We start from the raw sequence: 13,194 nt of genomic DNA, 5'->3' as shown, positions 1-13,194 counted from the left end.
TGTCCACATCAAATCCAGACAAAAGCCAGCATTCCACAATTTCCATGAGGGTCGGATGGCTCCTGCTCCTCTTGCTCCACATAAAACAGGGCTTTTCTGGAACACCATGAACCTGTATAGTCCTCTCTCTCTCTTCCAGTCACTTTGATGTGGGGAGGGGTAATGAGGTGGATCAGCATCTCCAGGCTGACTTGGTCTGCAGTTGCGGCAGAAAGTCACTCCCTTGCCCCTTAAAGGGGCATGCCCCTTTACCAACAAACCAGACAATGGCCCAACTGCTTAAAGTGTGGAGAGATCACTTCAAATGTCCACAAGCCCAAATTCCTATTGAAATCAAATGCAATTTTTGTATCTAACCACTAACTGTGCCTTTGAGAATCTCCTCCTTTTACTTTATAACAGCTTTCACTCACATGTCAATACGTCATATCTGGTACCAAAAAAGTTTAACACGTTTGTTGGCTCAGTATCAGCCTAAACCCTGGCTTTGTTTGTGAACACTTCTGGCCTCATCCTTCTTATGAGGCATTAGATATTTGACACCACCTGTGCACCTGAGTCTTCCAGAGAATCAGGCCTTTTGTCTGCTGAGTCCTTAAGAACAGAGATTAAGATTGAGGCATAGTTCAGGGGTTTGAGCATTAACCTGCTAAACCCATGGTTGTGAGCTCAACCCTTAAAGAGATCACTTAGAGACTGGGGGCAAATAGATTAATAATTTAAAAAAAAAAAGGATGGTGCTTGGTCCTGCCAAGAGGGCAGGGGACTGGACTCTGTGACCTCCTGAGGTCCCTTCCAGCTCTATGAGATGTGTATCTTTGTTTATTTAACTTGCTCCCCCTTGACATCGGAAGTTCTCCACGGGCTTGTGTATACTTAAGGGAAGATTGCTGCACTGCAACTGATGTTCTGGAGTTCGAATCTGCTGTGTGATAATGCGGCAAAATCGATCTCTCTGGACTCAGCCATTGACCCTGGTTCTCCACCCTATTGCATGGAGTAAGGGACATCCACATGAGCCCAAAGAGCCACAATCTACACCAGAGCAGAAAGTCTATTCTGCTATGTCAATTCTAGCTACAAGCTAATAGCATAACTGTAATTGTGTACGTGGGATCAACTTTCTGCCCTTATGTAGACCAGGCCTAAGTAGTAGATGCTGTATTTTTCAACACTGTAAAAGCACTACAAAGCAATTCGCTATTCACCTGTACTACTCAGAGTACTAAAGTGGTGAGCAGCATAGGCAAGTGAGCGGTCCTTCTTCATCTCACAGGCTGCAAGACTGTCATAAGCAAAATGTTCTCTGAGCATAAGATAGTTTTGCCAACTGTGGTTAGGTATCTAGAATTTGCAGGGTGGTTGATCGAAAAGTAGCAGCACTTTGATTGGATACAGAGGTAATACCTAGCTCTCATCACCAGTGTCGTATGCAATCAGCATGTGCCTCACTGCACATACGTGTCACTTCAGTAATACTGGTAAGGAAAAAAACTACACAGAGAGAAAGTAGCAAAATCTGGTGATTCTGTATGAGCAATGGGTAAACAAAATGTTTCACAGGACACACACAGAACCGCAGTGGGACACATGAGACCTGCAGGCTGCCCACCAATGGAGTACAAGCTTTCTCTGCTGGTACAATGAAAGGCATGCATGCTTAGAACTTACCCTTGTGGACAAACACATCCTGAAAGACAAGGAAGATGTGCTGAGAAGGTGAGATTTAGCAGCTGATTCTCACAGGTTCTCTCTCTGCTAAATTCCATGTTAGCTTGTGGATTACTACAGTTAACATAGATCTGGCCTTCTGGGCAGCTGTGTACTGGAAAACAAAATATCACAGACCTTCCTCATTCCTGAAATTACAAGTTAGGTACAACACTTTGAAAATTAATAAGTGCTGATTTAAGTCAAAGATTTATGTGACCAATCCTGGGGACGAGTTCATCAATAACTCCTGATCAGACAATTAACCCCATATAGCCAGTATGAGTCTGATCCAGCTGGAAAATAAGAAAAAAGATTAACGTACTCTAGTGAACTACATGCTTATTATCGAGCACTGTTCCCTCCGAGTTCTGCAACCAGGCCAGGAAACATTCCATAACGTCCCAACACAGGAAAGGGCCATACTTCCTGAGACAAGGAGGCTCTGGCTCAGAACAGAACCCAAGGCTACATGTGAGCAGGAGCTGGGAGCTGGTTGTGGAGGGAATGGTGGATGACAGGTAGCCAAGAGCTGGGGTTGAAGACTGAGCTGAAATTCCCCTGTTGCTGGCACAGGCCCAGAAGCAGGCAGAGCAAGAACACAGCGTTGTTAACTGCTGGTAAGTGACTGGAGCAGCCAGGTATCAGAGGGGTAGCCATGTTAGTCTGGATCTGTAACAGCAACGAATGGTCCTGTGGCACCTTATAGACTAACAGAAAAGTTTTGAGCATGAGCTTCCGTGAGCAAATCTGATGAAGTGAGTCTTTGCTCATGAAACCTCATGCTCAGAACTTTTCTGTTAGTCTGTAAGGAGCCACAGGACCCTTCGTTGCTGGAGCAGCCAAGTTACACAAGCAACCTTGTTGCTTTGTATACCCCTGGACCAGCTTGCTCCTAAGGACTAGGTTGGGAGCTGCAGATTTCTCTCTTTTTCGCTTTAACCACTAAGGAAATTATGCCTGAGTTATTTGCACTGCTTATTTCTGGTGGCTCTAACAAAGCAATTCTCTGTTACTTGAACTGTGCAAGTGTTTGAGGGAATCAAAGGATAAAGCCTAGGGAGACTGGTGCTCGGAGCATTCACAGTGCTTGCTGTCAGTCTCTGAGGCAACATCTAGGAGACTGTCGTACCCGAAACACTACTTGCCGTGACACCCTTTCATATGATCCGTTACCGTTTTCATCAGACTCAAGGACCTGCCTGTTTCAAACAAAATGAAATGCCCTGCACCTCACAGCAAGTTAGTCTTTTTGAGGTGAATGGAAATGGAGCACTCTCATTGCCCCTATTGCCCTCAGCGTCTACACGCATCCCTCGCTATACAAGCACAGTTGGTTCCCAACTTTCTGCTCATAGGCAAAAACTCATAAGAGGGACACTAAATTCCTATTAAATTACATGTAAAATTCTGATTGGTTGCTAGTGCTCCTAACTCAGTGAAGGAGTGGCAGCATGTTGCACTGCTTTTGAAAGGTAAGTGAACCTTGGGTTTGGGAGGTGGGTTGGGGAGGGTTAAAGGCTAGGGGCAGTTTAGAGGCATGAGTGGGAGGGAGGGTTAAAACCTGGTGGCAGGTTGGGTCCGTGGGGTGGACAGGGGGTGTTAAGACTGTGGTGGGTTGGGTCTATAGGGAAGCCGGGGCAGGTTCAGGCTGCTGCCGGTTGGGTCTGTGGGGCGGGTGGCGGGGGTTAAGGCTGCTGCAGTTTGGGTGTGTGGGCCAGCGTGGGGGGGGAGGGTCAGGCTGTGGTGGGTTGGGCGTGCAAGGCTGGTGTGGGGGGTCAGACTGCAGCAGGCTGGGGCTGCGGGGCCGGCAGGGGGGTCAGGCTGTGGCGGGTTGGGGCTGCAGGGCTGGCTTGGGGGTCAGGCTGTGGCGGGTTGGAACCGTGGGGAGGGGTGTTAGGCTTGTATTAGCTGGGGGAGTTCACTCATCTAGTGAACAAAGGTACGTATATGTGTCCCTCGTTTAAGCCAGTACTTGTAAGTAAAGTACTCATTTAATGAGGGATGAGTGTACTAGTTAGAGTAAATATACTGTAACACAAAAATCAATTTTTATTAATCCCACACATCATTATAATTCTTATGACATTTATGCCCCTTTTCTAATTTAAGGCTCCAGACCTGCCAATTGATGATTTGTATGGATCTTTATGCCCTCACAGAATCCCACTGCAATCAGTGAGATATCATGGAAGCAGTAGGGTCTGTTTAAGTCACCTCTTTTCTGTATCTTCATGAGTCTCTCTCACTTACCAATGTTGCTCTCACAGCTCATCATTCCATCTTTGCACTGGCTGCAACACAAATAAATAAATAGTAATTAAAACCAGTAAGGTCTGAAATGTTACCAGTCATCTGTACTTGAAAAAGAGGGTAAAATCCTGAAATAAAATAATTGCATAAATGCATAATTGCATAAATCTGCACGCATGCAGATAACCAAGAAGGGAGCTTGTGGTGTCTTGTTCAGAAGGTTCTTAATGTATGTGCACTAATAAAATTTCAGCTATACAGCCGCTTAAATGTGTACAAAGAATAGAATAGTCCACGTAATAAACTAACATTACTTAGTACAAATACCAAGTTTGAAAAATAGAGGCCATGGAGGACTGATACTAAAATATTATTACTCAGTCCACTCCTGTTCCCATAGATATAAATGGGAGTTTTATCATTGACTACCATAGTAGCAAAAGCAGTCCTTGTATGTGAAACAGTATCGCACATATCTGATATTAAATATTCAAATATATTACTACAGTAAAAAAAATCCAAAAAAAATACACCGTTGTAACAAGCTATTTGTTAGACTTCGATTTTGCATAAGAGAAAGACTCTTCTAAATTGATTAAATGACTACTCTTTACCAATGATCTTTTGGTAGATTATTATAAATATTCACTTGATTTGTTTTTTCACATGGAGAAGCCCAAAAGGCTGCTGAAGAGTGAACTCACAAGTCAAATGAAAACCCAAGTGTCTCCAAATATAGCTCAAAACACTACAATCCTGTAAGAGTAATGCTGCACCATATAAAATAAAATTTTTAATTTCATTTCCCCAGCTCTGTCACCATAAACTACTAAAGCAAAATTCAACCAAGGATGAAACACAATAAAAAAGGAAAATACATCACAAAAAATTGATAACTACAACTATTAATTGTTCCAGCCTCATATATTTTTCTGTGACAATTATGATCTCCTCAGTCCACCTCTGCTAGACAGCTAGTATACATAATATAAAAAATGCCCTGTCTATGCTACCGCCAATTTAATATTGCAGTATTTCCCAAAGTGTGGTCTGTGGCCCAGTACCAGACCTTGGAAAAAAAATACTGGTCCTTAGAAAATACACAAATTATCACGCATGATCCTATTAATTTGGTATATTTCATATTTCCCCACACAATTAAGTTAGGCACTTAAGTATTTTATATCAAGATTTATATTATTATGTACTATTATTATTGTGAATAAACAGTGAAAATTTATTTTTCTTTTTTTTATATGTGATTATATTTATTGGTTGCAAAAAAGGTACTGAAAAAAATGGGTTCCAACTATATAACGTTTGGGAAACTCTGTAATATTGTGTCTGGAGCAACACAAGTTGCACAATTATCCAAATGCAACAAAGGTGCCATCTCTGTCTTAAGGAGCTTGCAGTATAATTCAGAGAGGAAAATATGGAAAAACAGTACAGGACAGAAAGGGGGACAGCACCACAATGAGTGGAGTTTTAAGGAGACAACTGAAAAAAGATAGCCAGAGTACTTAGCAGAAAGTTAACGATGAGAGGCTGTTTGAAGCATGAAAGGAACTCAAACTGCAAAGTAGGAGGAGACAAAGAGAACAATTAGAACAAAGAGGATTGGACAAGCTTGATAAAGATCCTATCCATTTATAGCAAGTACGTAGCAGTGGTAAATATATTCTGTTCCATTCTGCAATTTTCTTGGAAACCAACCACATACATAAATATTATTACACTAAAATGTCTCTTAGATCTGCCTAGTTCCTCTAGACCTCTAGTGGTTACCAACCTGGCATCTGCTGATCCCTGGGAGTCTGTGAGGGTATTGCAGTGGGACCATGAAAAAAAATAAAAGATAAATAAAAATGCTCAATAGAAACACAATTGGCTTTGATGGGGATCTGTAACTGGAGGTCCGCACTAGTTAAAAGGTTGGAAAGTGCTGTCGATATAGTAACTCATATGTAAGAAGGTCTCTACTTTCAATTGATCGACATAAATTCATGTTAAAGTGTAGCCAGAAGACATCATGATTAACCAGGAGATAAGCAAGATAATATCACTCTTCTCCAATACATCTACTCATAATGTATGTTAAAATCGTAGTCCAATATGTTACATTACACAAGATTCTTTTAGTTAAAATAGAAGGGTCCACATCACTGATGTAACTCTGCTGAAGTCAATGAAGAGAGGAATTTGTCTTTCGAATTTAAAGAATTTCAGTCAGTCGATCTCAACTGTCTGATAATTCCAGTATACACACAGTGTGGCAAACCCGGACTAGGAAATATTCATGTTCAGAAAGCTCTCTCAAAATTAGCGCTCTGCAACCCTTGACTAATTGACACTCCTTTCCTTAGCATGCACCATAGAAATGCCCCAGCTCTGTGCCAGGGTGCACTCCACATGAGCATGAAGTCAGAGATAGTACTGGCCCCAGAGTGAAGACAAACTTAATTAAAGAACATTGTGTATATTTTACCTGAGCAAGCGTACTTGCTGGTGTGTAAGAGTGTATGAGAAGGACTGGCATGTATTCATATATAATACTGGAGTTTTGCCATTATTGATGCTGAGTAAGGTAAATGGGAAACCAGATTTTAAAAATTAACTTTTGTGTTTTACTAACCAGCTAGACTTTTTCAGAGACAAAGCAATCTGTTCTGCCTGTAAATAAATGCCGTGAACATAAAACAGTGTGCTCCATACAGGGGAAGTGGGTTGAAATTCGACCCATCTCCTAAATTACTTTTTCCAGGCAAAATTAATTGGTGAACAGGACATGTCCTGTAGTACTCAGAAGAGTTTAACAAGTTTTCACCTACAGTGTTGTGAATATAAAGGGACACAAAGAACAACTGTGGAAAGGAAAATAACATGCATCTTGCCTGTTAGAGGCACTCACTGCTCTTGAGCTGCAGCTTAAGTTAATTAACTCCAGTGTCTCAGAAATATAGGTCCCCTGCTCCCTACCCCTCACATGTGCCTGGATGAAACTTTTGCCTCTACAGCATTTCCCTGATCTCATGTAGATTCAGCAAAGATCCAAGTCCAGCAAAGTTGGAAGAGGAAGGCCAGGGAAGGGGTGGGGCAGACTAGAGAGCAGAGAGAAACATGGATTTCACAGGAAGATTGCTTTCCAAAGATAGACAGAAAGCCATGGACATTTTACAGTTAGTTTACAGAATTCTCAATGAAAGACAAAACAGGATAGGATGAATGACTTGACAGCACTGAGGGGGGATGCCAAACAAGTTGCATGCCCTACCATTTGCCCAAAGATGTGATAATATTTTCTCCAGGTGGATATTCAATTCCTTGAAAATAACAAGGGCACTCATTCCTACAGAGGAGAAAAACAAATAATTGTGATCATATGGAAACGTGCAACATGAATTAGAAGACAGGCATGAGGAAGAAAAGAAAAACTTCACGTTAACCATTAATTACCGGTGTTCAAAAAGTTGATCTTATTCTTCATGGCATATTAGACTGGATCCTTAACATGGTACTGTTATGAAAGGGCGTCAAGATGCATCTCCATGAAGGTAAGGTCAACAGCTTTCTCACAATATTATGCAAAGGACTAGGTCATATAGAAGGTAGTAATATGAGAAATATCCGGATGGAGTAGCTAGTTCAGGCAGTAATAGTGCAGTGATAATAACTGTGATCACTTTAAAATTTTACTATCTTTAAAAATCCTAGTTTGTACTCTAAATTACCACGGGGGGGGGGGGGGGGGGGGAAGGGGAGAGAAAATAAAGCACGCCTCTACAGCCCCATGGCATAGAAAAGAGGGAAACGGCCACAGGAAATGTCATGAAAGTTTTTACACTGAAAGAAATACATGGCAATATGTTACCCACTGAAACAGTGTAAATCCTGAGTAGTATCTTTGAAGTCAAGCAAGTTATTCTAAATCTGACCCAGGGTCTCCAAGTACTGGCAGCAGTCATATATTTAGATGATTAAAAGAATGCACGTTAATATTTATAGGAATAGATGTGGTCTCCGGACTGAAAATGCACAAGTTTGGTAAAGCTGATACATACAAACAGGGCACAGCAGAGCCTATCCATCAGCTATCTCAGTGTGATACTGCTGCCGATCACCATAGTATATGACTGCTTACCACGTAAATGCAACAGCACTAGCAAAGTCCCTACCCTTTTTATTTTGCTGATGTCCAAAAACAGCTGGTATGTAACCATGTGACCATGTTATAAAACCTGGAGCCATAAATTTACAGCTTTCCAGAGCACCATCTGCTCTGCAAGATGAACTCCACTGAATAACAAAAAGACCCCTTAAATAAGGCACTCCTATCCCGCCGGACAGGGGAAGTGTTAAGGCCCAGAACTGTATGTGGAGTTGGTTGAAATTCAGCGGTGAATAATAAAAACTTTCTTAGGAAAGAGTATCTTCATCCTTGCTTTTCCCATGACATGAACTGGCCTTGCAAAACTGCACACCACATTGGATAGTCTGAGCTTAAGAGTGAAACGACTGAAAACCTCCTCATTAATAGGATTCTGTGCAATGCTGAATGCCTGCCAGATCCAGGGGAGATGCACTGTGTTCCACAGAACACACAAAGCACTCAGAGGTTCTAGCTTCTCTCTCTGATTTGAAAATGCAATGTACACATTTAAAGCAGTATTTATATGACGGAAAGGCAATATATGGCCCACAGTGGGCCAGACCCTGACTGACAGATATTCAGCTCCAGCCCACCCCAATACTCTCAGCTGCCAATATCCTGCAGCCCAACAGGACCCTCAGCCCACCAGCTGCTCAAAGTGGCTGGCTGCTGTGGCTAGTATGTGTGTTTCTGTGTTGCATGAATCCCTTGGGAGCAGGGGAGTCTCTGAGCCCTGCACCCAGCCACAGCACCTTGGGAGCTTGCTAGGCCATTCTTAGGACACATACAGCATGCAGAGAGCCCCGTACCCTCCACAAGGGGTGCACTGCTCAGAGATGCACATGTTGAGCCCAACAGCTAACTGTTGTGCAAGGTGTGAGGGCATGGCATGCAGGGTGCCTGCCTGAGGGGGCTGCTGGCTGGGAGCCACCTACAATAAGTGCCTCCCAGCCAGAGCCTGCACCTGGCACCCCACACCTTCTCACACCCAACTCCCTGCCCCAGGTCACAACCTAAACCCTCTGCACCCCCTCCTATTCCCCCACACTTGGTCACAATCCCCTCCCAGGCCCTGCACACCATTCTACACCCCTCCCCCAAGCCAGACTCCTCTCCTGCACCCCCTCCTTCCCCACAATCCCCTACCCAGAGCTCCTTCCTGCACTCCTTCCATTAATATCACAGAAAAGTGTGACCCATGACCACTCAAAGTCTTGGCATGGCCTCCCCCGCCATAAATTATTGCACATCACTGACTTATACTCAGAATCAACAATGGGAGTTATACCTACCTCTGTACACATCTTTCAGTCTTACTGTTCAAGTACATTCCAGGAGGACAAGCACAACCTTCAACACAATCACCGCTGCACGTCTCTGGCATAGAAATTGTTTGGCAAGTTTGGCCACAGGTAGATATACAGGTACTGTACTCCTTTGTGTCTTCACACACGAGAGCTATCCAAATGAAATAGATCTCTCTCATTACAGTGCAAGAGAGTCAAGTACACTCCAATCTCATAAGTCTTTTTAGGTAACACGTTTTCTGATAAAACATCATTATTTCTGTGTTTCTTGCTGCGTTAGAATGGTTATTATAACACCATAGGATATACATTCCACAGTTTGTAAATCCAATGAAGTTCGTATATTTAATCCAGATTTGCAGTGGTATAATTGAGAACAGATTCTGTCTATTTGTGTCTTTATAACACTCAACATCCTCGGCTCTCAAACAAGTGAACATAATATCACAAAAAAAAAGTAATGAAAGATGTTGGTGCTTTACAGCTATCAAGTCACATGATCTGAAATTTTGTTTGCACAGCCCATAAAACAATAGCCAACAACACAAGCAGTCAAGTGTAGTTCCACTAACTGAGGGATACAACAAAATAGCAGTCATGAGCTTTCATGGGACAGACCCCCTTCTTCAGATCTACGGAATTTCCTAGGCTATAGTTTTGGAAAGAGCAGAACTGCTGACAAGACCTTTTGTGTTGCATGGTGAACAGAGAAATTCAGGGAAATCCCCACCTCTGGAAGACTAAATTCATGATATCTGAGTGAAGGGACAATTCACGGCCATGAAACAAGCTGCTGAGGTGGTCTACCACCTTGTACTGTACTACAGGGAGGTATGACATTTGCAGGGGTGCTGAATGTTCTATATAGAAGCCCCACAGCATGAGGGAGTGAGGATGTCTATCACTGGATCTACATCCTTCTCCACCCGGATCCCCAGTCCTGGGTAACCTTTTGCAGCAACTGCTAGAGAATCCTGTTGTCCTCCAGGACCGGGGCTATAGCCATGCTTGCCAACACATTAGTCTTGGGATGGCACCCCAACAAATAGTAGTGGGACCCTTGGTACCAGGAGTGCACAAATCAGAGAAGGTGCCACCTGTCATGACAATGTCATCGGCATCAAGGGGGTGTTCAACTATGGAGCAGCCTCCACAGCTGCAGGCACCGTTGGTGCCAGAACTGTCGTTGCCAATGCCCATGTTCACAGCAGTGCTGGAGGCAATGGGATGTCTGCATCCTGTGGTGTAGGAACAACTCCCAGGGCTGCCGGTGCCAGCGGTGCCACGGGTGACATGAATGTAGCTGAAGCTACAGACGTCACCCTTGAATGGGACCTTCAACTCTGACCCTGGCTTTGGCAGAAAGTCCAGGGAATCCAAAAGGGCCACTGCACCGAGGGCTGTCAATGCACAGTCCACAGGTCTGAGTGAGAGGGCTGGTCTCAGGATGAGGAGGACCTTCAGCTCCTGCTGGACCTACTTGAGTCTGACTTTGAAACATCAGAAACAGAGGACAACTAACAACAACTTAACACTAGCAAAAAAGAACTACAGAAATGGACTGCTGCTGCTCTTTTAGAAAACAAGAACACAGGGAAGTTCCATCTAACTGACACAGGTGTAAGAAGGAACCAAGGAGGAGATGAGTTGACAGGGCTCTATATTGGGTGCTATGAGGGCACAATTCCGGGGAGCATCTAGGCCAACCTCACAGCTAGCTGCTAGGGGAAAAATCTTCTGGCAACCATGCATGTGCACACAGCAGCCACACTAGAATGCACATGAACAAGCTCTCAAAGAAGACCTATCTATTATGATGTGCATGTGAGAAAACAAAGAAAGAGCTATTAGTGACCTTCTGATAAATGACAGTATTTATTCTGATTTGGTGAGAAAAGGAACCTCATCCTAATACTGCATAAAAAAGAACGGCATATAATTCACTGGTCCCATATATGGAATAGGCAACATTTCACTTAGTTTTCTCACTGCCATACATAAAACCTATGACATTAAGATATTAGATGTGAACTGAAAGAGAACTTACCACAGTCTTGGACGCTAGACCTAAAATCTATTATTACTCCATGTCTTCGGCATTGATGAGCATAATTGGCTAAAGCAGAGCACAAACAAATCTGGCCACATTTGCAGGTGTCCCTTCTACACTGCTCAAAATAGGAAACAGGACTCAGATAGACGTGGCAAGCAGCAAAGAGTTCTTTTGTAACAACACTACAGGCTTCTGCTGCATAAGAGGCTGTTAAGGTAATACATTAAAACAAAGACATTTTAGTTCCAAAACTATTAACACTTCGTAGAGTTCTTAGAGGAGGAATTAGTATTGTTTATTGAAGCTGACCATAACAAGAGATTTATTAACATATTTGACTCTATAATCTATGTATATGTGCAACTTCCACTGCTGTCAACAGGAACTGCACCAATGGCTGTAGAAGCAGTTAGGCTCAGATCCAGAAAGGAACTGTGTCCTTGTGATGCTAAGCCTAGAAAAACAGGGAATAACACCATGATCTACAAAGCCTACATTAGCGAATGGGAGATGTCTGCAAGAGGGATGTCCTCTCACAGAGATAAGCACTAAGTCCAGGCTGTAGGAGATGCCTATTTCCACAAAAGGAAACCCCATCCCTCTCCTGGAGTTAAGCTGCTTACACACGCAAGTCATTTCTTGTGCGACTGAGTTTGGTGCCAGCCTCACTCCACATAAAATTATAGGAGGAGGAGAAGGTGGTATGGGTACCTGCTTAACACCACACAAGATGGGTGGTGCTGCTGGTAAACAGTTTATAACTTCTAGCCTGGGGTGGGGGAGACCCAGGCCCCCTTCTGTCTGTAGCACAGAGAGCATGAAACCAGCAGCTTCGCACCACTCAGGAGAGTGCAGTAACCACTGAGCTATAACATATTCTGGTGTGTGGCTCCCACCATGTCTCCTGTTGAAACTATTCTGCTTTGGATAAGCAAGCTGATTGTCACTGGAGTAGGAGAACAGGACCCTGGCTTTGCCACCTCCCAGGTGAGAGCTCTAGCTGCTGTGCTAAAATTTAGAGAGGCAGCATCAGCACCACAACCATTTCAAACAGGACCCAATCCAGCCAGCAGCCTCTGAGCACACCTACTCAGACCATGCAGGTGAGTTAGGCAGATTCACAGTTTGTGAATTCCTCTGAGGTTTAGGTACCAGAGAGGTATGTGGCAGCCTAGAGTAAGGTGGCTGTGCACAGAAACATAGGTGACTAAGGAAAGATAGTGGCAAAGCAGGAAACCTCTGGATTGCAGTGGAGCCTAAAACTGGGACTAGTTGAGGCTTACTCCTCACCTGCCTGCAAATGGATATCACAAGGGTCCACTGGCGAATGATCATACCCAGGGGCACATGCTGATGAAGTTTTCCAGGCATTTCCAAACAGCTGTGGAGTGCTTTCAGGTACTCCTGCAGGAGATCTTTTGCAAGGGAAAGGTCAGTCACTGAAAACATCAGAAATTCACATGATCCCTCACCTGCATCTCCTCTCACACATGAACTTGTTCAGCATCCCTGTCTCACTGCACAGCACTCTCAGGCACTGTTCCAACAGAACAAGGGCCACCAGCCTGCAGCTCTGCACACACACATCCACACAACCTCCGGCCAAGCAACAGACAGAAGCATAGAAGGGAAAGCGGCTTAAGGGAAAGCAGCCTGTAGATTGCAGGAGGGGAAAGGTCATGGACGGTGCACAGTGGGCCCAACAACATTTTCCCTAGATG

The 13,194-nt window shown here is 43.8% G+C and overlaps 1 protein-coding gene across 1 annotated transcript in view; it reads right to left on the bottom strand.

Annotated features, from left to right (window-relative positions):
• The window catches only part of OTOG (otogelin), a 169,159-nt gene that overhangs the window by 125,473 nt on the left and 30,492 nt on the right, over nucleotides 1-13,194 (bottom strand). The window contains exons 14-19 of the mRNA XM_074997753.1: nucleotides 12,764-12,888; nucleotides 11,468-11,680; nucleotides 9,406-9,571; nucleotides 7,238-7,312; nucleotides 3,964-4,004; nucleotides 1,672-1,825 (exon numbers count right to left, since the gene is read on the bottom strand). Of these exons, the coding sequence (XP_074853854.1) occupies nucleotides 1,672-1,825; nucleotides 3,964-4,004; nucleotides 7,238-7,312; nucleotides 9,406-9,571; nucleotides 11,468-11,680; nucleotides 12,764-12,888 (774 nt within the window). The remainder of the gene's footprint in view (nucleotides 1-1,671; nucleotides 1,826-3,963; nucleotides 4,005-7,237; nucleotides 7,313-9,405; nucleotides 9,572-11,467; nucleotides 11,681-12,763; nucleotides 12,889-13,194) is intronic.

This window comes from Carettochelys insculpta, chromosome 6, assembly GCF_033958435.1.
Source record: "Carettochelys insculpta isolate YL-2023 chromosome 6, ASM3395843v1, whole genome shotgun sequence".
Taxonomy (NCBI): domain Eukaryota; kingdom Metazoa; phylum Chordata; order Testudines; family Carettochelyidae; genus Carettochelys; species Carettochelys insculpta.
Note: the sequence above shows the minus strand (reverse complement) of the source record. Positions and strands in the feature narration are given on the sequence as shown.